The sequence below is a fragment of the Acomys minous genome (assembly GCF_964271855.1).
Source record: "Acomys minous genome assembly, chromosome: 9".
NCBI lineage: Eukaryota > Metazoa > Chordata > Mammalia > Rodentia > Muridae > Acomys > Acomys minous.
The window spans coordinates 51062008-51085051 of NC_140490.1; the positions used below are offsets into that span (position 1 = coordinate 51062008).

The window sequence follows — 23044 nt, forward strand, 5'->3', positions numbered from 1 at the left end:
AGGGCGAAGGCCACATCTGGGGATGCTGGACTGCTAGCAATGTCCTAGAGTGTTACCAGGCATCATTGGAAAAAGACAACACATATTTCTGCCTCTTCTGGCCTCTCTCCTTATATGAAACCTCGAGATTTCAATCACGATGCTCCAGCCTTATCAAATCCTAGTCACCTCCTAAAGACTACACTTTGTACATTGGGTGTCTGTGAGTACTGGGCTTTAAGAAGTGAAGGAGGCAGGCATATGCCTGATGGCAGTGAGTCTGCAACCTTTAGGCAAGTGGATGATAAACAGGTGGTGTAACAGGGAAAAAAGTGATAATGGATGAGGTGATTTCAGTTGAGGTGGTCAGGAAAGGCTGGATCTAAGGAAAGGGGATGTCTGAGTGCAAGCTGGAGTGAAGTGAGCAGTAGGCCTGTCTGTCTGTCTGTCTGTCTGTCTGTCTGTCTGTCTGTCTCTCTCTCTCTCTCTCTCTCTCTCTCTCTCTCTCTCTCTCTCTCTCTCTCTCTCTCTGTGTGTGTGTGTGTGTGTGTGTGTGTGTGTGTGTCTGAGGCAGGGGAAGCAGCTAGTGTAAAGGCCTTGAAACAAGAGCAAGCTCAGCTTACACAGTACATAGCTAAAAGGTCAACACACTGGAATACAGAATTTGTGGATGGAAGTGTAAGTACTGAGGTATGCAAGATCAGAGCAAGGTCAAGTTAGGTTAGGGAGGGTTGTGCAGGTTCCCTAAGGACTTTGGAATCTCAGTGTGACCGGAATCCATTGTAGGTATGGAGTCTGGTGGTGCATGAGATGACTCACCTTTGAAAAGATCACTTAGCTTAATCCCAGCACTCGGGAGGCAGAGGCCGGCGGATTGCTGTGAGTTCGAGGCCAGCCTGGTCTACAAAGTGAGTCCAGGCTACACAGAGAAATCCTGTCTTGAAAAAACCAAAAAAAAAAAAAAAAAAAAAAAAAAAAAACCAAAAAAAAAAAAAAAAAAGAAAGAAAAGATCACTTAGCGGAGTGAAAGCAGGCAGGCCAGCAAGGACAATGTCCAGCTACTGATAACCCTGCTGGGAATGCCCCACCAGGGGCATACAAAGGGCAGCCTCCCTTTGAAAGGCATAAATAAAGCCCTGCCCATCTCCTTTGTGGATAACGGGGAGTGATGCTGTAGCCAGGGACTGAGAAGGTAAGCATGCACATTCCTGTGACACGGTGGGCTTGGGAGGCAGAGTCAGAAGGACCAGAGTTCAATCAAGGTCAGCCTCCCCTACATAGTGAGATGGATCCATCTGGGCTACATGAGATCCTATCTCCAAGAAAACAAAACATAAACAAAGAGCTAAAGAAGAAAAACAAAAACCAAACTAGGGGCTGGAAAGATGGCTCAGCAGGTAAAAGTGCTCACTGTCCTATCAGAGGACTTGCGTTCTGTTCTTTTTTATTTTTTGGTTTTTCGAGACAGGGTTTCTCTGTGTTAGCCTTGGCTGTCCTAGACTCACCTTGTAGACCAGGCTGGCCTCAAACTCACAAAGATCGGCCTGCCTCTGCCTCCCAAGTGCTGGGATTAAAGGAGTGTGCCACCACTGCCCAGCTTGAGTTCTGTTCCTGACACTCATATAAGATAACTCACAACTCCCTGTAGCTCCAGCTCTAGCAGATTGTGACCTCCAAGGGCTCATGCACACATGTGGTATATACCCACACTTGTACATATAAACAAACTTAAAAAAGAAAACCAGACTGACAAACAGACAAATCCAAACAAGATTATAATGGAACTCACACAAGCTATACACACAGGCTAACATTTGCTTTGAAATAGGAAATATGTAGTAAATAGAACTAAATATCAAAAGAGAGGGCATATATATTACATAGAGCGTTTCTAGGGCGTATCCTTCTCACTGACACTGTGTCAGAGGAGCTTTCCCACCTCTGACACAAGACTTGAGCACACCTGTCTGGGCTGCTGCCAGTACCTGCCCAGTCGGCAACACACTATGGTTCTTTCTCCTTTTCCTGGTAGCAATGGTAGCACACCCACTTTTTCTTTATCACTTCTCAGCTAGCCATCAACAGGCATATCTTGTCTGCTCTTTGTCTCGACCCTGTTCAGGCTGTTGCCAGTCCCAGAGCACTTTGTCCTTTCTACTAATGTCCTGAGGTCAACTTTGGCTCCTCTTATTGCTACACACGAGCTTTTTTCTTTCTTTCTTTCTTTCTTTCTTTCTTTCTTTCTTTCTTTCTTTCTTTCTTTCTTTCTTTCTTTCTTTTGGTGTACAGCTCTCTCCGCTAGCCCCACCTCATTGCCAGTTGTTACAAGTTGCTTTAAACGCTCCAGTGTACCATGTTTTCTACGCTGGTGTAGAAGCAGACCACATGCCTCTTCAAGCTGGGAGCTGAACAGGATAGACAATAGTAACCTGTCCTTTCCACAAACACTGAGATAGAGGGCAGCTCCCCTTGCCCTTTGGCGTTGACTCCTCCCTCCCAGCACTAAGTGGGCACAAAGTGACAGTTAGGGGACTACCCATTAGTTTATTTAGTTGAGCACCTACTATCTACCAGTTAGGCCGTGTGATAAGTGCTGAGAATATAGTGGGAAGTCAGAGGTTCACATAATCACTACCGAGTGAGCCTCTGACTAGAGTTTTCCACGCATCTCGGTTCGAGGATACCCAGCATCTTCCTGGACCCAGATGCAGTAAAGGCCAAGAGAAACGCTGTGTCTGGGAACCAAAGAAGAGGGCAGTGGCCAGGAGTGGCAGGCAGCAGGAAGTACACACGGGTCTGGAAGACTAGACTCAAGACACACGTGTCACAGTGACTATGGAGTCCCCAGTCTGGGTGAGGTCGCCTGTGTCACATGGGGCGCAAACACGGGGTGGGTGACCAGTGGAGCCTGCGCAGCCGGATAGTTGGCTGGGGTTGGGCCTGGCACACTTAGGAGTCTGAACTCTAGGGGTTTAGCGCCAAGATGTTGGTGTCCGCATTCCAATCTTGGGACTGTTGTTTATGTGTGTCAGCTTGAGGAAGTCCCTTAACCTCTCCAGAGCTCACTTTCTTCATCAATGAAATGGGCTTCCAATAACCTCAGGGCTAAGTGCCTGGAAAGCTTCCCCACGCAGTAGCTCTCACAGAAAAAATACTCGAGAGAGGAGACTGTGACCCACGCTGATCACATCTCGTGGGGTCCTCCGGGCTTCCCGGGGTCCCAGCGTCTGCCAATCTTTTCCATGGGATCCAGACCTAACCCATTAAGGGCGTGGCCCACTTTGATAGATTTATTTGCTTGCTTGGGCGGAGCTTGGAGCACAACAAGGAGGAGGTGGCGGCGGCAGCGGCGGCAGCGGCGGAGGCGGAGATCCCAGAGAAAGGGAAGCCACCCGGGGGCAGCAGGCGAGCCAGGCGGGGCCGGGGAGGAGTCAAGCCGGGTTCTAGGGGCCTGGTGCTGCGCGCAACCAGAGCCTCGGGCGCAGGAGACAGGGGCGGGGGCAACGCTTGGCGGCCAATGGCGCGCGGCGCTACGGCAAGGGCGGTGCAGGAACCTCGGCCGCTGACAGTCAAAGTCGCCAACTCCGCCCTCGTACCCGCGGGATCCCGGAGCCCGAGCCCGAGCGGGGCCGAAGCCGCCCTAGGCGCGCGGCGAGCCATCGAATATGGCAGCAGAATGAGGAGCCTGGCGCCGAGTAGTGGCCGCTGCAGTGCTGCAGCTCGCGATCGGCGCCTGGCATACCGCGAGCGGCATCCTTAGTCGGCCTCCGGGTTATTTCATTCGGCACCAAGGACCGCGGAGAAAGGAGATCCTGAGCCCAGAGTGGGTGGTGAAGTGGGAGCGCGACCCGGTAGAAAGATTCTGCGGGGATGAGCTGGCCATGGGGCGGCCTCCGCGGGGCGCACGGAACCAGCCGGTACTGCGGCCGGAGCGCTGCCTGAGCCCGGGCTCCACGGGGCTTCGGGGCCTCGTGCGTCCTGGCGGAGTCTCTGCTGCTGTCTCCAGGAAGGACACGAGCCCCGCGTGGCGGGCACTGCAGCAGTCACGGCGCTGAGGCTCCGGGAGCTTGCAGGGTCTGTGGTTCCGTGCGCTGTCACGCCGCCGCACGCGGGCGCCTTGCCCGGGGCTCGGCGGCTGGCGCAGCGCAGCGAGGTCGGTTGCAAGAGCCGGCGACTGTGGGACTGGCTGGAGAGGCGTGCGCGCCGGTGTTCGACTGGAGATCCCGGCAGAAGCCGAACCGGGCTGACCTGAGCAGCCATGCTTCCCGGGGTGGGCGTGTTCGGCACCAGCCTCACCGCCCGTGTCATCATCCCGTTACTGAAAGATGAGGGCTTTGCGGTGAAGGCGCTGTGGGGCCGCACGCAGGAAGAAGCCGAGGAGCTGGCCAAAGAGATGAGCGTTCCTTTCTACACCAGCCGCATCGATGAGGTGCTGCTGCACCAGGATGTGGACTTGGTGTGCATCAACCTCCCGCCGCCGCTCACCAAGCAGATCGCTGTCAAGACCCTGGGTGAGCGACTCCCCACCCCCACCCCGCCCGTTCTTTAGCCAGGGGTCTTTGCTTCGCGCCCTCTCCAACTGCAGAAGCGTACACCCCAGGGATCCCAGACCCATGATTGTTACTCCCAGCTTTCCCCTTCCCAGTCAGTGGCCTTCCCCACCTCCACGCTTCGCTCCTGGCACCAGCTGGAAGCGCATCCCCACGTGTGTGGTGCCGAGGCTGGAATAGGCTTGCTTGGGTTCAAGATATAGGAACCAGGTAGATCAGATGCAGAGATCCGAAGATGTTCCCGGAGAGGAAACTCGGTCCCAGCTCTATGGGTTACTTAATGCTCCGGTGTGAGCGTCTTGGAGAGGCGAGCGCGCGGCCAGGAACCCTTCAATAAAGGGCCGCCCACGTGGCAAGGTTTTTCCCGAGTGTACCTGTTGTGAACAGCTGTGGCACCCTGTTTGGATGGTTTGTTTCCCTCCTCTGTAAGCGAGTTTAGTGTGAGATTAGAAACGTGACAGCTATCTAGAATTATCTCTTCTGCTCTGGAAGCAAACAAGGGGGAAAAAAACCGGTGGGCGTGAGAGTGGGCGGGGCTATTAGAACCTTCTCAGATGTGTCAGAGGTTAGTAAAGACTGTAATTTAACCTTTGAGCACAGTTTCCCGGGAGTAGCCTTGTACTCCAACTGGGAATAACATGCCTTATGTTCTTAGGAGACAGGCATTGTGGTTTCAGAGGCAAAGATGCTTTGTGTGGGAAAGGGCCAGACGGCTGCAGTTTCCTTTGGAAACGTGCGATGGCACCTCCGTATTTTGCTTCAGGAATATTCCCGAGACAAACAGTGTTTACAAGCAGGCAGGAGGCTCTGCTGTTCTCAGACGAATCTCTTGAGTAGCTCTGCTCATCCGCAGCTCTTTTCCACACCTAAAGCAACCCCACTCTTTGCTATTCCCAGACGTTTAACCCTTGGAGGTCAGGGTTTTATTGGTGAAGAGCAAAGCTCCGACAAACTAGTCTGTCCTAAAGTGGAGGTTTACAGGTCTTTCTTTTAGTCATTAATAGTGTTAAGCGCTTGGCTTTCGGAGCTTGGTTGCTTTAGCTTTGAACTGAATTCCATTGGCTTTTGGCCAATGTTTCTACTCTGTCTCATGGCTGGTTATCACTGAGTAGCTACCCCCCCCCCCCTTATTTGCATGGCATTTGTGTGTCAGGTAGATGATAGACAAGCCATAGTATAAAATCTATTAGGGCCATCTATATAAAATAGGTTTCTCTTGAGCCCCGTCTATGCTAGAGGCTCAGGACTGGTCCTATTTAAAACCCTGTGGGAGCATTCTCCACCCCGCTCCAGTAGCATCGCTCTGAACCATGGAGCAAGCCCAGAACAAGGGAGTGCCAATCTACAGAACTGGAATGTTCGTATGTTCTCATGGTCTCTAGTACTTATTGTTGTTTGAGGCAGGGTGGCATGTGTCCTAGGCTGGCCTCCAACACCCTGTTTAGCTGAGGATGACCTTGAACTTCTGATCCTCCTGACTCCACCCCCAAGTGCCCAGATTCCAGACCCAGGGCTTCTTGCATGTTAGGCAAATATTTCAGTAACAGTATACCTCATACTTTATCTCATTCTTTGGCCACCAAAGTGTTTAGGCATGTGGTCCATGTTATGCTTTTCTGGATACTTCTGTGTTTATTATTTTATTATTGTTTATTTTAATCTCTGGGTAAGGATTGAGGGTGTTGCATCATGGTAGAGCACTTGTCTGGTGCACAAGGCATTAGGTTTCAACTCTCAGGACTGGAAAAAGGAATCCATGTAAGAGTTTGTTTTGTATTGGAAGACTGATGTGAGTTGGTCCTCAGAGCGTCGGAGGCTCTGTCAACTGAGTTTCCTAAGTGTGACAAAGGGACAGCTAGGAGTTCATGCTTTAGTGATGTGCTGTAGGCTTTCTGCTCTTTCTTTTTAAGTTCGTAGTCAATGATTATGGAAAATGTATACGCACCAAATTGAATTTAGAGGTGTGGACACAGGTGTGAGACTTCCTTCCTGGAAGGCCAATGAGGCGTCTCTCGGTTGTACCTTCTGAGGCCACTCTAGACTGGCTTCATGGTCATAGTTAAGAGGTTCTACACACAGAACAAAGGAAGTGAAAAACCCCAAACAGTTAGCAGGCTGGCCTTGGTGGGTTTGCACGTATTAATGCTTACCTGGAGTCCTGGCGATTTGACCTAGTCTCCCCTCTGTCAGCAAGAATGACCCACCTGTGGCTCCATCCGTGTCATGGCCTGTGATGAGGAGAGGGCACCAGATACGTGAGATCGAGCCAGTGACATCATACACGTCTTCCTTTTATTTCCAGAAGCTTCCTTCAAAGCCCTACTGCTACCACACTTCGGGTCACAATCTATGCCCCAGAAAGCCATGTTCGACCACCCGACCTCCATAAGCCAATTAAAACAGCCAAATTAATAGTAGAGAAGTTTTTAATTCAATACTGGGAAGAGGGGCAAAAAACAAACAAAACAAACCCAGTGACCTCTCAAGTTTATTTTCAAGGTCTTGAAGTGAGGTTGAAGCTTAAGCAAAGGGCCAGAATTATGCATGGCTGAGCAGTTCCTGTCCAGGTGCAGTTCACCCATCCTTGTTTTGGCTCCACCCTCCTGCCAGGTGGAAAGACAAATTTGCAAATCCGCTTTCCCCAGAGAAAAATTTCCCCTCTGGCTGACCCAGGCTTTATGCTTTTTCCTTTCCCAGCATGAGATTCCTGGTGGGGGGGCAGAGGGGGTGGGATTCCAGTTTCTTGGAATCCATTGTTTTAGTTGTCTGATAACCAACAGGAGGGATGTTTCTGTATGTATCTTCGTTCTTTACAGGCCAGTTGCACTGCCTCAGTGGCATTTGTGCCGGAGAGATGTTTTTGCCACACACAATTTGTATACCATTTAGGGCTGCCTATAACTGAAAACCTCTTGTGGGTCAGCCAGTGTGGTAGTTTGTCGTGCATAAAGCATTCTAATGTGATAAAAACAAGTCTCTTAAGGTAGACGTCTGGCTGATTTTACAAGTGAGGCTGCCCAGATTCAGAGAGCCGAGTTTGATGTGTCATGACCACAGGGCTATAGAGCTGGACTCACCAGCCAGCCCCTCCAGCCCTCTCTTCTGCTACCCCCTAAGCTTGCTCTATCACTACATTTCCTTCTCTTCTGTCAGAGATTGCTGGGGGAGGGGGAGGGGAGGTAGGGGGGAGTGGTCCTGTTGCTTTCTTCCCCATCCTTGGAACCAGCTCCTCACCTAGTATAAACGCCATCTCCTTAATCTTTCTGTCTTTATTACTCTTTCTTAGGCGTTGCTTCCCATTACACCTAGGTCCTCACCTAGTTTCTGAACTTTTCAGATGGTCCTGGCTCATCTGTTGGTTCGCCCTTCACAGCGCTTGAAGTCATGGTGGGGAGCCATAGACACCGCTCCATTGCCTTTGATTTTAGGAAAAGCCTTAGCTGGATGGCATGACATGCAAGAACTGGCCTCTGAGCCCGGCCAGCCTCATGTCCTGCAAGACATTCAAGAAACCTGTGAGCTTGGGCTGTTGAGATGCTCAGTGGGTAGAGGTGCTCACCACACAAGCCTGGTGACCTGAGTGTCATCCTTGGGACCCACAAGGAGATGGAGTTAGAGAACTGATTTCATGGGATTCTGTCTCTCATATATGCACTGTAGCATGAGCATGTACACACACCTGCACACCTGCCTACATGCTTGTGCACACATGTGTAAACACACACACGTATGCACACACACATGTAAGAACACCTGCACATGTGCATACTCTCATGCACATATACACACATGCACATGTACAGAAAGGCACATGTACACACACACACACACACACACACACACACACGCGCGCGCGCGCGCGCGCGAATACAAACACTAGGACTCCATGAGCTACAGTTAAGATACCAGTGGAGGTTTCCTGGAGAGTCTCTTAGTTCTTATGCTCAAGCCCCTGTCAGGAGCACCATTGTTCCTGTAGTTGGATTAACAACTGTGCAGCCTTCAAAACTGATGATCTGTTGGTACTTCCTGAATCTTGTACTTCTGCTTCTCAACTCCACCCTTCCCCTGTGTAGCCTTTTAGGCTCTGGGTACCATGAACCTTTGTACTTTCTAGAACCAATTTGAATGTGTTTGTTTACAACTCAAATTGTACTGTTAGTTTGAACTGGTTATATATTTATATGGTACCAATTTCAGACAGCGTAAGGTAAGTGTGCACCATATAGAGTAAGTGTGCACTATTTTGAGACAATCAACCTTACTCCTTTTTTCAATGTCTCCTGTTCAAGATTTTTCTGGATATAATCATAAATGTACATGTGAGAATTTTTTGTTTGTTTTGTTATGTTTTTTTGAAACAGGGTTTTTCTGTGTAACAGTCCTGGCTGTCTTAGAACTCACTCTGTAGACTAGGCTGGCCTTGAACTGAGATCCGTATGTCTCTGCCTCCGCCTCCCAAGTGCTGGGATTAAAGGTGGGCACCACCACTGATAGACTACATGTGAGAGTTTTCTTTTTCTTTCTTTCTTTCTTTCTTTCTTTCTTTCTTTCTTTCTTTCTTTCTTTCTTTCTTTCAGGAGACAGGGTTTCCTCTGTGTAACAGCTCTGCCTGTTCTAGATCTCACTCTGTAGACTGGGCTGGCCTCGAACTCACAAAGATCCGCCTGCCTCTTCCTCCCAAGTGCTGGGATTAAATATGTGTGCCACCACCACCCGACTAAGAATTTTCATATTCTCTTTTGAGTGATCAGTAAAGTCCTATTCATGCTACTGGAAACCTGCTATCATTTACAGTGTTGACACATGCACGCATGTGCACACACACACACACACACATCACTTAATATTGTATTATATAAAATTTCAGTGTATTATATAGCTACATATTCAAGTTGGACTCCGTGCTTGCTGAGTTCTGCATTTGTGAATTCGACCAACTGTGAGTCAAAAAATACTCAGAAAACAAGGAAAAGAAATTGCCCCTGTACTGAACAACAAATACACATGTTTTTCTTGTCATCACTCCCTAAGCAATATAGTATGACAACCACATACAGAAGTTCTATCCTATTACCTATTCTATCCAGAGGTGGTAAAAGTGGGAGGATAATGTAGGTTACACACAAATGCTCAGCTGTTTTATGGGAGGGACTTGAGCATCCTTGAGTATTTGTACCTATGGGGATTCTGGGACCAATAACCTGCCGATAAGGATAACTGAATGCTTATATATGTATGTGTAATATATTTGTTATATACAAATAGATACACACATACCTATATCTAGAATGTGAATGTATCCTTAGTCATGTTTTGGGTGGGTGAAATTAAAGTATATTTGTTGTTCAACATGTAGGTCCTTTCCCATCTTACACAATCATGGGATGAGACATCTTGAGGCGCTGCCATTCCCACACTAGTGTGTTTGTAGCATAAATGCACAAACTGAGAGCTGGCTGGGGGCATAGTCTCATTTATTTAAATGTAGGTACTGCCGGGTGAGCTGGCACCCGACACACTACATTTGATCAGTCTCCTTCTGAGCTGCTCCCAGCAAGGGCCCTCGACTACAGGTGCCTAGAGGTTGCTAGTGTAGTTTGGTTCACACTTTGGTCCAGAGTGGCTAGCCGCTCAGGCTAGTATCACTTTCCCAGCTAGCCTTGGGTCGGTCAGAACCTGCCAAAATATTGCCCTTTTGCAGTGGCCCTCTCTCCTTAGGTCACTCAGTAACTGTCTGGCTGTTTGCCTAAGCCCAGTCTGTACTATGGGAAAGGGGAATGTGTGGGCGTCTGTCATCAATAACACCTGCAAATGGCACATCAGTGCTTCCCAAGGGAGTAGACTAACACCTGTGCTAGGAGGCGCTTGGCTTCATGTGGTCCCTGCCTCCGCTATACCTCCTACTTCTTGAGCAATTGGGCTTTCTTGGATGATGCGCCACCCTCTGATACTAAGGCCTCTGTTATGTTCCTGGAATTCCCCAGTCACTTATCTGACTCTTTGGCTCTTTGCACTGGCTCCGGACGGTTGTCTAGACTGCTTTCTCTCCCCCTTTAGAACGGCTGGACCGCTCTCTCCCCCTTTAGAATGGCTGGACCGCTCTCTTTCCTCCCTTTGAATGGCTAACTCTTTCTCTACAGATCTAGCTCAAGGGTTATTTTGAGGGAGTGGTTTTTCTGGACCTTCCCTTCCATCAAAAAAGCTTCTCTTCCAGCTCTGAGTCCTTCTGTGTCTCTGCTGTCTCCTTGTTGTTCTTGGTGACACGCTCACAGCCCATGAGTCCCATGGTTGTTCTTCCTCCCCCTCCTCCCCTCACCCCTCCATCCCCGAGGCAGGGTTTCTCTGTGTAGCCTTGGCTGTCCTGGACTCGCTTTGAAGACCAGGCTGGCCTCGAACTCACAGAAATCTACCTGCCTCTGCCTCCCGAGTGCTGGGATTAAAGACGTGCGCCAACACCGCCCGGCCTCATGGTTGTCCTCTTAACTGCTCATTGTTCCTCTCTCATGTTCGAAGGCAGCTCTTTGAGGGCCGAGCTCTTGTCTGTCCTGCTCCCTGAATAACTCTTTACCCCCTAGACATAACAGAAAGTCAGCCATCTAGCTGACGGACTGCAAATACCTGTTTAATGACCAATGAACTTCGCCTTTTTGTTTGGTGAGCACGTGATCTCTGGAGTCACAGATTAGGGACAGGACGCATCCATCAACCTAACGCTTTTGTGCTTTGTGTGCTTTTCTACCCCTCTTCTAACTTTACTGTGCATTGATTGGTATTACCCAGGGGTGGGGGTGGGGGAGCCCTTCAAAATACAGATTCCTGGGTGGTGTCCGAGACGCCCAGTTTCCACCTAGCCCGCGGTTGCAATACTGGACCAGCTAGACGCTGGAGTTACAACAGCATTTCCACCTTTGGAAACAGAGAGGGCCTCCCTCCGTGAGTAATTATCTTGGAGGTGAAATGTGCCCCAAATACCCTTGGCCTTGTGTGGAATGTGATGACATTCGCTGCCATCCTCCCTGTCCTCAGGTTCTGAGGTGGCTGTGTAGACCCGTGGGAACTGATGCTTTACTCACCCCTGGGGGCAGTGTGTAAAGCTGGAGGCTTTCCTAGAGCTCTGATCTTCACTTGCATGGCTCTTGTCCCGACTTGTTTGGCCTTTGGTGTCATTCGCTAGGGAGCCGGAGCAGTCCACCCTTTCCTGGCAGCAGCGGCTGCTTTCCCACTGAGGAGGACCTCTGGGATAGAGGTGAGGAATGACGTCCCAGGCTATTGTTGTCACACCAGGGGGTCATGCAGGCTACAGATAACGACGAGGACATATTTGGGCTTGAGGGGAACCATTCTGAAATGCTAGCAGAGCCAGCGTTTTCAGTTCTTCCTGGAGTTTCTTTTGGATCTCTTCCTATCTTAACACTGCAAAAGAGAAGAAGAAGAAGAAGAAGAAGAAGAAGAAGAAGAAGAAGAAGAAGAAGAAGAAGAAAAGAAGCGATTGTACGCTCTGGGTTCCTGCCCCTATACACAGCAGGAAGTGATTTTTTGATCTGCCAGTTAGGTGTAGAATTGAGGAAGCCCTTGGGCATTATGTAAATGAGAGACATTACTCTGTTTATGCTTAGGAAAACCCAAGTGTGACCGGGGCTCATTGCATCTAACTGATATTAGGTGCACTTAATGGTCCTTTGCTAAGAGCGTCGGGCTCTGCAAATGGGGAATTCTGTAGAAGTGTAGCTTGGAGGGAGAAAGTAAATGAAGTTGGGCATTTTGATACCTGAACTGGGAGAATGGCGATGAAAGAGGAATTAGAAAGCATGCATAATACACAGGCACATTGTGACCGCTTTGCTAGCTGTGACCTATGATGGAGCATTGTCACATAAAACACTGTGTGTGGTTAAAATAGCCAGCTACAGGAATGGCCGATGGGCCACCCCTGTGTGACTTGGGGAGAGGTGTTCATTTTAAAAATTAGTATTAAAAAATAAATATTGTTGCTATAGTGTGTATGTGGAGGACAGAGGACAACTTCATGGACCTGGTCTCCCCTTTCTACTGTTAGGTGGGTCCTGGGACTCGAACTCAGGTCTCTAGGCTTGGCAGCAAGCATTTTTTTATTCACTGAACCATCAACCAGCCCTTTCAAAATTATTATTGTGTGTGGGTGTGACTGTGTCACAGCAAGCATGTGGAGGTCAGAGGACAACTGTTGGGGGTCAGTTCTCTATTTCTACCTGGAATTTTAGGAATCCAACTCAGGTCATCAGGCTTTTATAGTAAGTAATTTTACCTGCTGAGCCTTCTCACCAGGCCCATGCAGTACCCATTTGTTGCTGAGCCTCTGTTAGCTCACCAGTGAAATGGAGCAAATGGTACTACCATGTGGGACAGTTTAAAATGAGAACGATTGTGTCAAAACCTGGCCAGTTGTCCCCACTCGGTATATCTATCAGCTCAGTAAACATTCATTTCTTGTTGTCACTCATGTGACCAATTCTCTAACGTTGAGCTTCTGATCTCTTGTCTCTACCTCCTGGACGGAGATTACAGGCATGTGCTACCATGCCCTGTTTATACAGTGCTGGGGATACAACACATGTCTTTGTGAATGCCAGGCAAGCACTCTACCAAGCCCAAGATGGTGCTTTTGAAAGGTTTTTTGTTTTTGTTTTTGTTTTTTTTTGTTTTTGTTTTTTTTGTATTTTCTGCCAGATTTAGAAAATAGCATTTAAAAGTTTTCTTCTTGGCCGGGTGTAGTGGTGCACGCCTTTAATCCCCAGCCAAGGCAGGCTGATCTCTGTGAGTTCGAGGTCAGCTTGGTCTACAAAACAAGTCCAGGACAGGCAGAGCTACAAAGAGAAACCCTGTCTTGGGGGGAAAAAAGTTTTCTTTTCTTCCTCCCTCTCTTCCTCCTTCCCCCTTCCCCCTCCCTCCCTCCCTTTATCCCTCCCACAGAGGGAAGGTTATCTAAGCCAAGCTCTTTGTATTTGCTGCAAACTCAGTACAGTCAGCCTTCAAGGTCTATGGATTCTACGTGTTCAGATCAATAAATTATAGGCTGAAACTATCCATAAAAAGAAACTGCAACTGTACTGAACACACACACATATACACATGCACACGCACATAAACACACACACACACACACACACGCACATAAACACACACACAAACACACACACACACACACACACATGCACTGATGCAGTAGGACCGCGGTTTACCCTGTGTTTACAATCTCGACGGGATTTAAAGTACATATGTAATGTGTGGAGGTTCTGTGCCTTTTTACAAAAGGGGTTTGAGCTCCCAAAGATTTTGGTATCCTCCAGGACAGTAGGACCAGTCCTGAAGATACTGGAGGCCACCACAGTAGCCTTATTGATGTGTGATCAGCAGGAGGCATAGAAGTCATCAGGCCCTCACCATGCTCCTGAGATGCCTGACCATTTGTGACAGGGATGTGGGGCATCTCATGGAACCCAGGAGCTGGTGATCTTGGGTGGCTGAACTGTGTATTCCTCGCAGTTTTGTTTTTCTCTGTGTGGCAACAACAGTTATCCACCCCCCACCCCCCACACACACCTCACACCAGCCTTCTCTTGTTTCCAATGTGGCAGACAAATGCTGTCTGCAGCTTCCTGTTCTCGGCATCACAGCCGCCTAGAAAGTGCAAGTGTAGCCCCTCCCCACTTCCCAGTTGTCTCTGCTTCTGTCTGGTGCTGTCTCCTGCCTGTCATCTCTATGGTTACCTACAGTGTTTAGATAGAGCAAACATACTGCCAGGTTCACTGAGGTTGGCTATTCTTTTTTTTTTTTTTCCTTGAGACAAGGTTTCACTGTGTATTCCTTGGCTGCCTTGGACTCACTTTCTAGACCAGGCTGGCCTTGAACTCACAGCAATCCACCTGTCTCAGCCTCCTGAAGGGTGGCTATTCTTACTGAAGGCATGCTCCTGTGCTGATTAAAAGAACAGAGACTTGGTTGGGATTTGCATTATGTAACCATTTCTTTAATTTTCAAAGATTTATTTATTTTATGTGTTTTTATGCATGTGTGAATGTATGTCCAATGTGTGAGTATAGTGCCCAAAGGAGTCAGAAGAGAGAGGAGTTGGATTCCCTGGAACTGGAGGCGTTTTGGATGGTGTGAGCCTCCATGTGGGTGCTAGGAACCGAACCTGGGTCCTCTGCAACAGCAGCAAGCACTTTCATGAAATACATTGTTGCACTGTTTTTCTAACTGACTATGACAAAATAGTGAAAAGAAATAATGTAAGCAAGACCCAGTGAGACCAATCTTATTATTAAATGTAAGATTATATATATGCTTATATGTATGCACACACATATATGTACTGTGCTGAGGACGAAACCCAGTGCTTTGAGCATACACCACAAGTACTCAGGGTAATTGTGCTGACAGAATAATCTAAAGGAAGACACTTCTGCCTTCAGCTTTCAGCCCTCAGTGAATTAGAATTTCTCCAGGAATTCAAGTTGGAAGAGGGAAAAGGCTGCTGTCAGGAGTCAGCCAGAGTAGAGAACTTGTGTCCCACGGAAAGATTACACACAGCTATGAAAACCTGTCCAATCACCTTACAAGAGAAACTGGACAATAACTTGTTAGTGATGGGCAGGACCACACCTTAGCCAGGACTGCCGCTTTGTATTTAAATCTAAATCTCACCTAGGAGCCTGGAAGATGGACTTGCAGGGTCGGGTGGGTGTCACTCCTTTTCCTTTTGTCACTTTTCCCAATGTGGTCACATTGAATAGATCTCTCTCTCTTCCTCTCCTCTCTCTAGGTTTATTTATTTTAATTTATTTTTATTTTATGTGTAGGAAGGAGTGTGTGTGTGTGTGTGTGTGTGTGTGTGTGTGTGTGTGTGTGTGTGTATGCATGTATGTATACTAAGTACGTTCCTGGTACCCACAGAAACCAGAAGGTGGCTTTGGGTGCCCAGGAACTGGAGTTACCAGGTGGTTGTGACCCCTATGTGGGTGCTGGGAACTGAACCCTTTGCAAGAGCAACTAGTGCTCTTACCTGCTGATCTGTCTGTCTGTCTGTCTGTCTGTCTGTCTGTCTCTCTCTCTCTCTCTCCAGTCCCTAGACTCCCTTTCTCTGCATTTCACCACTGCTTACCTCTATAATTGGAGATGACTGAACCTAACTTTTTGGGGCTTTGAATGAATTTGGGCTTCTAGACTAAGGAGAGAGGGTGGTTCTTAAATAATTTAAAAGAAATGTGTGAGTTGGGACCAGTGTTGTTTGCCTTTAATTCTAGGATTCGGGAGGCTGAGGCAAGAGGGTCAAGGCCAGCGTGGTCTATACCATTGGTCCTCAACCTTTCTAGTGCTGCAACCCTTTAATACAGTTCTTCATGTTGTGGTCATCCCTAACCATAACCAATATCCCATAACCAAATTATTTAATTGCTGCTTCATAACTGTAATTTTGATACCGTTAGGAGTTGTAATGTAAATATTGGTGTCTTCTGATGGCCATAGGGCTATGCTTGTGTAGGGGTCATTTGCCCCCCAAAAAGGTTGTGTGTTGGCATTACTTTTTAAAACTATTTTGTTTTGATTTCTTATGCCTTTTCCTTTCTTCCTTCTGCTCCCCTTATCCCTTCTAATGCCTTCTAACCCCCCCCCCCAACACTAAGTAGGAGAGAAAGAAGGTTAATGGGGAGACGGGGCAGAGTCCTCTTTAGCTACTTCTGGCTGGTTAGGGTCATCAGGTTCTTTGGGGCAATATCAATCTCAGTCTTCAGGATATCCAGCAGTCCAGCTGACCAGCAAACAGACAAGCAGCCATCTTTGAAGCACTCTTCCTCTCTCTCTCTCTCTCTCCTTCTCTGAGCAATTTCTGACCATCTCATCAAAGCGTCCTCCTTTCTCTCTCTGGCCTTTGGTATTTATATCTTCTTAGAGTCCTCAGAATTCCACTAACTGCAGCTGGCAAAGACCACGCCCCTCTCCAAGGTGCACAAGGCAATTATCAACTGGATAAAGTAAAAGCAGCCCCATATCTCACACTTGGGATTAAAACAAAAATATGACAGGGGCTGGAGAGATGGCTCAGTGGTTAGGAGCACTGTCTGTTCTTCCAGAGGTCCTGAGTTCAATTCCCAGCAACCACATGGCGGCTCACAACCATCTATAATGAGATCTGATACCCTCCTCTGGCCTGCAGATGTGCATGCAGGCAGAGCTCTGCATACATAATAATAATGAATAAATCTTTAAAAAAAAAAAACAAAAACAAAAATATGACATCACTGGGTTTTTAAACATCTTCCCCCAGAGGAAGATTGCTGTTTGTTCTTTCTCTCTCCCTCCCTCCCTCCTTCTCTCTCTCCCTCTCTCCTTCCCTCCCTCTTTCCCTCCCTCCTTCCCTGTCTCTCTCCCTCTCTCCTTCCCTCCCTCTCTCCCTCCCTCCCTCCCTCCCTCCCTGTCTCTCTCCCTCTCTCCTTCCCTCCCTCTCTCTCTCCTTCCCTCCCTCTCTCCCTCCCTCCCTGTCTCTCTCCTTCTCTCCTTCCCTCCCTCTCTCTCTCCCTCCCTTCCTCTTTTCTCTCTCTCCCTCCCTCCCTTCCTCCTTCCCTCCCTCCCTTCCTCCCTCCTTCCTACCCCTTTCCCTCTCCACATGGTGACTTTCCTGGCCTAGTCCCCTGAGACTGGTAAGCTTACCTGGGAACTATTCTCAAGTAAACTTGCTTTTATACTTTTAATTCGGCTTGAATTGGCTTATTACATCAGCAGAGAAATCTATTACTTACTGCTCTTTCAGAGGACCTAGTTCTGAGCACCAACAGGGCAGCTCACATGTACCTGTACCTCTTCCATGTATCTGATGCCTTCCTCTGGCCTTGCAAGCATGCTGTACATGTGATATATATATATATATATATATATATATATATATATATATATGTAAAAGCACTTGTATACATGAAAAAAGTGAATGAATAAATTATGACAATGCATAGATGCACTTTAAGGAGAAACCTCTATGAGTAGGGTCGGACTGAGGAACCGCCCTGACCTCACCAGCACTGTGAACTCTCTGCATGGTGCCCGCAGTGACTGCCTAGGACACAGTGGATTGAGAATGCCCAGCTTTGTCAGCAGTTAGTTACAGACTTCAAAAGAACTTGAAGGTTCCCCCACCCAGAAATCAATAAGAGTTGAAGCCATGGCAATGCTAATTATCCCAATTTGATTATCACGTATGTAGGCCTGCATCAAATTATCACTCTATAGTCTCCCAGGAGTCAGAACATGGCAATCACAAAATTTTAAAGACTCTCTCTCTCTCTCTCTCTCTCTCTCTCTCACACACACACACACACACACACACACACACACACGTTTGAGCTGTCAGTATTCCTTACATCCTTTTCCCTCCTCAGGCTCCAACTAGTGACGCTAGCAAGTGACAGATCTCTCTGGGGTCAGCAAGGCAGATCGCTTGCAGGAGCGTTGGAAGGAACCAGGTGACAGGAGCCCAAATGACTGCTTCACTGGGTGTGAAAAGCCCTGCAAAAATGGCTTCATCCTGAAACATTTAAAGACAGTGCTCCATGTGCAGCAGCAGGGTTGGGAGGGAAGAGAGGGTGCTGTCGGGAGGGGCTCAGCCTTGCATGCTCCTGTGCCGTGGTTTGTCTCCTTGGGAACTCACGCTGAAATGTAATCTCCATAATAAGAGATTAAGAAGTGGGGCCGTGTGGGGCCTTTAAGAGACGACTGGGGCTCTGCCTTCATGCGAGAGTAAATTACCATTCGTGTGTGTTTCACTTTCTCCAAGGGACGGGAAGATACGGAATGTACACACTGGATTGTTGGCATCTCAGAACTAATTAGTGGAGGTTTCTCGGGGTCTAATCACGGCCCTCTCAGTTTATTAGTAAGGACTCTATTATTAATGTGAAGGAAGTGTGCTACGGAGAGTTTCCTAAATTCACCCTGAGATATTGGGAATGAGCGCGAACATAGGGCCTTCCACCCTCCCTGAGCACCAACTCTGGAGGGATTGGGCTTTCTGGTCCCTGTAGAGATAGAAGCAAAGAAACCAAGGGACTTCACATGCAAGGGGCAGCTACCAGCCCGGCTCCACCCACAGTGTGCCTATGGAGGTCAGAGCTCAGCTTTGGTACTGCCCACTTGGTAGGTTTTTGTGGTTTTGTTTTGTTTTGTTTTGTTTTTGTTTTTTCAGTTTTTTGAGACAGGAGTTTCCCTATGTCTCCAGACCAGGCTGGCCTTGAACTCACAGAGATCTGCCTGCCTCTGCCTCCCAAGTGCAGGGATTAAAGGCATGTGCCACCACCCCCCCAGAGATCTGGCTATCTTCACCTTCCCGGTGATGGGATTACAAGTGTGCCATGATATGTGACTTTTTGAGTAGGTTCCGAGGCTTGAACTTGGGTCCTCCAGCTTGCCTAGCAAGTGTTTTATTAACTTAGCCATCTCCCCCCAGCTCGTTGCTAGGTCTCCTCCTCTTCTTCCTCCTCTTCCTCTTCCTCCTCCTCCTCCTTTTCTTCTTGATTGTTTGTTTTGTTGTGGTTTTAAGACAGTTTCTCTGTGTATCCCTGGCTGTTCTAGAACTTGCTTCTGCCTCCTGAGTGTGGGGATCAAAAGTGCCCGGCTAGTGTCAGGTCTCTTGAGCCTGCAAAAAGCTGTGAGCACAGTTGTCAGCCAGGTCCTGGGACCTGAGGACCTGGGACCTGAGGACCTGAGGACCTGAGGACCTGAGGACCTGAGGACCTGAGGACCTGAAGACTGACTACACAGCAATGTCACTCCTATCTCCTGCCAGCATGCTGGGAGACACCAGGAAAAGCATCCAGTCTTCCTCTTTCCATGCGCCGCCCCCCCCCATCCCCTTCATCTGAGAGGCTTAACCATTTAGAGCACAAAGCCTGAGCTCAAGACTCAATACCATTTGGCTGATTATTATGGCTTTTCCCCCTTTGAGTTCCATTAATGCCGTGGCAGCAATATCCATTGGTGTGAACATTCCTTAGGGAACATGGACTGTTGCATCCCAGCTTGTCAGAGCTTGGAGGAGGGGGTAGGGGAGAAGAGGAGGGAGGGGGAGAGAGAGGGGGGGGGGGAGAGAACACACATGATAGGCATGGTGCGTGGTGAGATGCTGGTATGGTGGTAAAGTGGAGAGAAGTGTGAACACACATATGGCAGAGTTGCGTGTCTGCAGAGTGACTCTCCACTGAAGCCAAGAACACAGTACTTGGTTTGGCTGGCTCGTTATTTGGAGGTGTCCCAGGGAACTCTGCTCATCTCATACATGGATATGAATAGCTGCTGGTAGAAGATGAGCTGACCTCCTCTGCCTGGTTTCCTCTCGCTCCCTCCCCCCCCCACCCCCCCCTTAGAGCCAGGGCATCAAGGAAGAAAAGAGCAGTAGCCATAAAAATAGAGGAGGGAGGCGCCACATGGGTTGTTTGCAAATGCTCCTGTTTCCTCAGCACCACTGTGAGGGACACTTGTTTACACCCCACGATGATGTGGCTCTCTGAGAGTCCTGGGGGACAAGTGTGGAGCCCTAAGTGACAAGCTTGTCTGATTTAATATGCGCGGCTATTCACATCTAGAGTACAGAGAGCCTGGCTTTCCCCCTAAGGCCCATGGGTACCACAATGCTATGTTTGTCTGTGGAAGTGAGATTTAGCCACTCCTTCCTGACTGAACGCAGCTGCCTCCATCCAAAGGTGGGGGGGGGGTGCAGGAGGGATTCCAGAATCGTGTGTATCTGGAGCCCACCCAGGCTCTTTCCAGCCTCTTGGCCTCTAGTGGGATTATACTGGCGCCTTCCGGTCCTGAGGAGACCTGCATTGGATTTCCTCAGGTATATGTGTCAGTTTTGAGATTTATTTATTGTTTATTTTTGATTGTGTGGGTGTATGTATTTATATGGGTATGTGCAGGTGCCGCCGGAGGCCAGAAGAGGGCGTTGGGTCTCCTGGAGCTGGAGATATAGGCTGTTATGAACAGAGGATGTGGGTTTTTGGGGACTAAAAACAGCCCCCCTTTTAAAGAAGTCTACTAAGTGGCCAACATTTGTGTAAGGGACAAAAGAAGGCAGTGGTGTTTGCCTCCCTCTGCATTGGGGTGTTCTGGGGGAAAGTCTGGTGGTTCCATTCATTGGTTTTAGTAGGGATATGGCTAGTGCTGCTTTAGTGTCCTTGAAGACCACAGTGTACACATAGCTATGAGGCACGTGGCTGTGAGAAGAGACACAGGCAACTCTTTGCATGCTGAATTCTCGGAAGTTCCCAAGTGCAGGCCTGGATATGTTTACCGTTGCCACAGGGCCCTGTGGCCATCTCTTGCAGACATACGGAAGTTTGTGGCCATCCATAGCTGACCTACATTTAGGAAGCAGCAGGGAGGACGCTGTAGGAGGAGGATCAGCCAGTTCCACGCCTGGGCCTTGTGCACCACCAACTTGATGTATAGATCCATGCTTAAGGCCCCCAGCCGGCTTTACCTAAGTCATTTTCCTTGAAAAGCAGAGACAAAGGGAGATTGGGAGAGGAGATCCGATGCCTCAGACCGGATGCCCTGTGGAATAGTGGAAAGAATCCTGCTGGCAGGCAGACACCTCAGGCAGGTCCTGGGGGCTGGGGGAGGGAGGCTGTCACACCTGTCTCCTAACTACAGCTTCAGGAAACATGTCTCGGAAGAGCTGAGAGTGGCTTGTCAACGTTCTTACACCTAATCACTAACAGCCACATGAGGACCAAACCCGTGTCTCCCAAGAGAAGTCTCAGACGCCATGGGACTAGTTTGTCGGTTGGCACGTGTGTTTCTCTAACAAGGAGGAAAATGAGGAGCTGACTTCTAGGAAGCTCTCCTAAGGAAATAAAATAACAGTAACAAAGACATCTGTTGGTCCCGCAGTGTTCAGTGAAGTCTTGTTTATAATTAGCAAAGCTCCGGAAACTTAAGTGTTCTGTGGTGGGGCACTTACTTCAACATAGGAAAGGCACCCATTAGATACAGTAGCCATTAGAATTCTGTATTAGGAAGATTGTAGCAAAAATGGAAAGTTTATAATTATGGGGGAAATAAAAGGATGCAGATATTTGTATATATTGATGGTTGTATTAGTTGACTTGACTGCCATGGTATTGTTCTTTCTCTCTCTCTCTCACTTCTTTTTGTTTGTTTGTTTGTTCTGTGTAACAGAGCCCTGGCTATCCTGGACTCTCTTTGTAGACCAGGCTGGCCTCGAACTCACAGAGACCTGCCTTCCTCTGCCTCCTGAGTGCTGGGATTAAAGGCTTGTGTGTCACCACCAACCAGCTCTCTTCTTTTCTTTTCTTTCTTTTTTTTTTAAAAAGATTTATTTATTTATCTATTTATTTGTTTATTATGTACACAGTGCACATTAGATCACATTATAGATGGTTGCGAACCACTATGTGGTTGCTGGGAATTGAACTCAGGACCTCTGGGAAAGCAGTCAGTGCTCTTAACCGCTGAGCCATCTTTCCAGCCCTCTTCTTTTCTTTTCTTTCTTTTTTTCTTTTATTGGCTTCTTTTTTTTTTTTTTTTTTGAGACAGGGTTTCTCTGTGTAGCCTTGGCTGTCCTGGACTTGCTTTGTAGACCAGGCTGGCCTTGAACACACAGAGATTGCCATGGTATTTTTAAGGGGGAAGGGTTTTTGTTGTGGATATGAGGGAGAGGAAGAGGAAGAGGGGAAGGGGAGAGGGAGGGAGAGAGGGGGGTTGTGGGAGGAGGAGAGGAAGAGGGGGAGGGAGGGGGAGGCCAGAGGCATCTGGAAGAGTCCAGAGAAAGCAGTAGACTGAACATGGTGAGCAGAATGGGCCTGGAGAGAAGCAAGAGCAGAGCGGGCTCAAGGAACACAGACAGAGGGAGAGCAGAGAGGGATGTGAGGAGATAGCGGGGTGGGGGTGGGGGTGGGGGTGGGGTGGGGTGGGGGGGATGGTTTATAAGGAAAGTGAGGGCAGGGGTTGGGGGAGCGAGCCTGTGAGTTTAGGGTGAGGGAACAAGCCAGAAGAGCCAGGAAGCTCTCCTGAAGTTTGAAATGTGTAAACAGGTTCTTGTGATACTGATAAGCCTGGAGCCCAGCATGGCCTTTGGTATGTTAATAGGCACCGCAGCCATTTGTCTCTTCTGCCTTTTGGAATTTGGGGAAAGGGAGCTTTCTTTGGACCTGACTGTAATAACCTTGTTTCACCCACACACCCCCACCCCACCCCCACCCCCAACACACACACTCTGAAAGCCCAAACCCTGATGATGGCTTATATAGTAGTAAGAATAGGGATTATTTTCCTAGATTTTGAATTTGTAAAAAATATGACCATTGTCTCGGTTAACTCTTTGTTAACTTCTGGGAGGAGGGAACCTCAATTGAGAAAAAACAGCTCCCATCAGATTGGCTTGTGGAACTACTTCTTCTTCTTCTTCTTCTTCTTCTTCTTCTTCTTCTTCTTCTTCTTCTTCTTCTTCTTCTTCTTCTTCTTCT

At 48.4% G+C, this 23044-nt stretch overlaps 1 protein-coding gene and 1 long non-coding RNA gene across 2 annotated transcripts in view; one reads left to right on the forward strand and one right to left on the reverse strand.

Annotated features, from left to right (window-relative positions):
- The first annotated feature begins 1771 nt into the window (after positions 1-1771).
- The window catches only part of GFOD1 (Gfo/Idh/MocA-like oxidoreductase domain containing 1), a 104876-nt gene continuing 83603 nt past the window's right edge, over positions 1772-23044 (forward strand). Inside the window, exon 1 of the mRNA XM_084796981.1 lies at positions 1772-4490. Within this exon, the coding sequence (XP_084653107.1) occupies positions 4238-4490 (253 nt within the window). The 5' untranslated portion in view covers positions 1772-4237. The remainder of the gene's footprint in view (positions 4491-23044) is intronic.
- On the reverse strand, positions 9092-13154 carry LOC311606024. Its single transcript, XR_014782165.1, has 2 exons — positions 10382-13154; positions 9092-10337 (listed from the first exon to the last, which is right to left on the reverse strand). It is a non-coding gene; the product is annotated as an uncharacterized lncRNA (long non-coding RNA).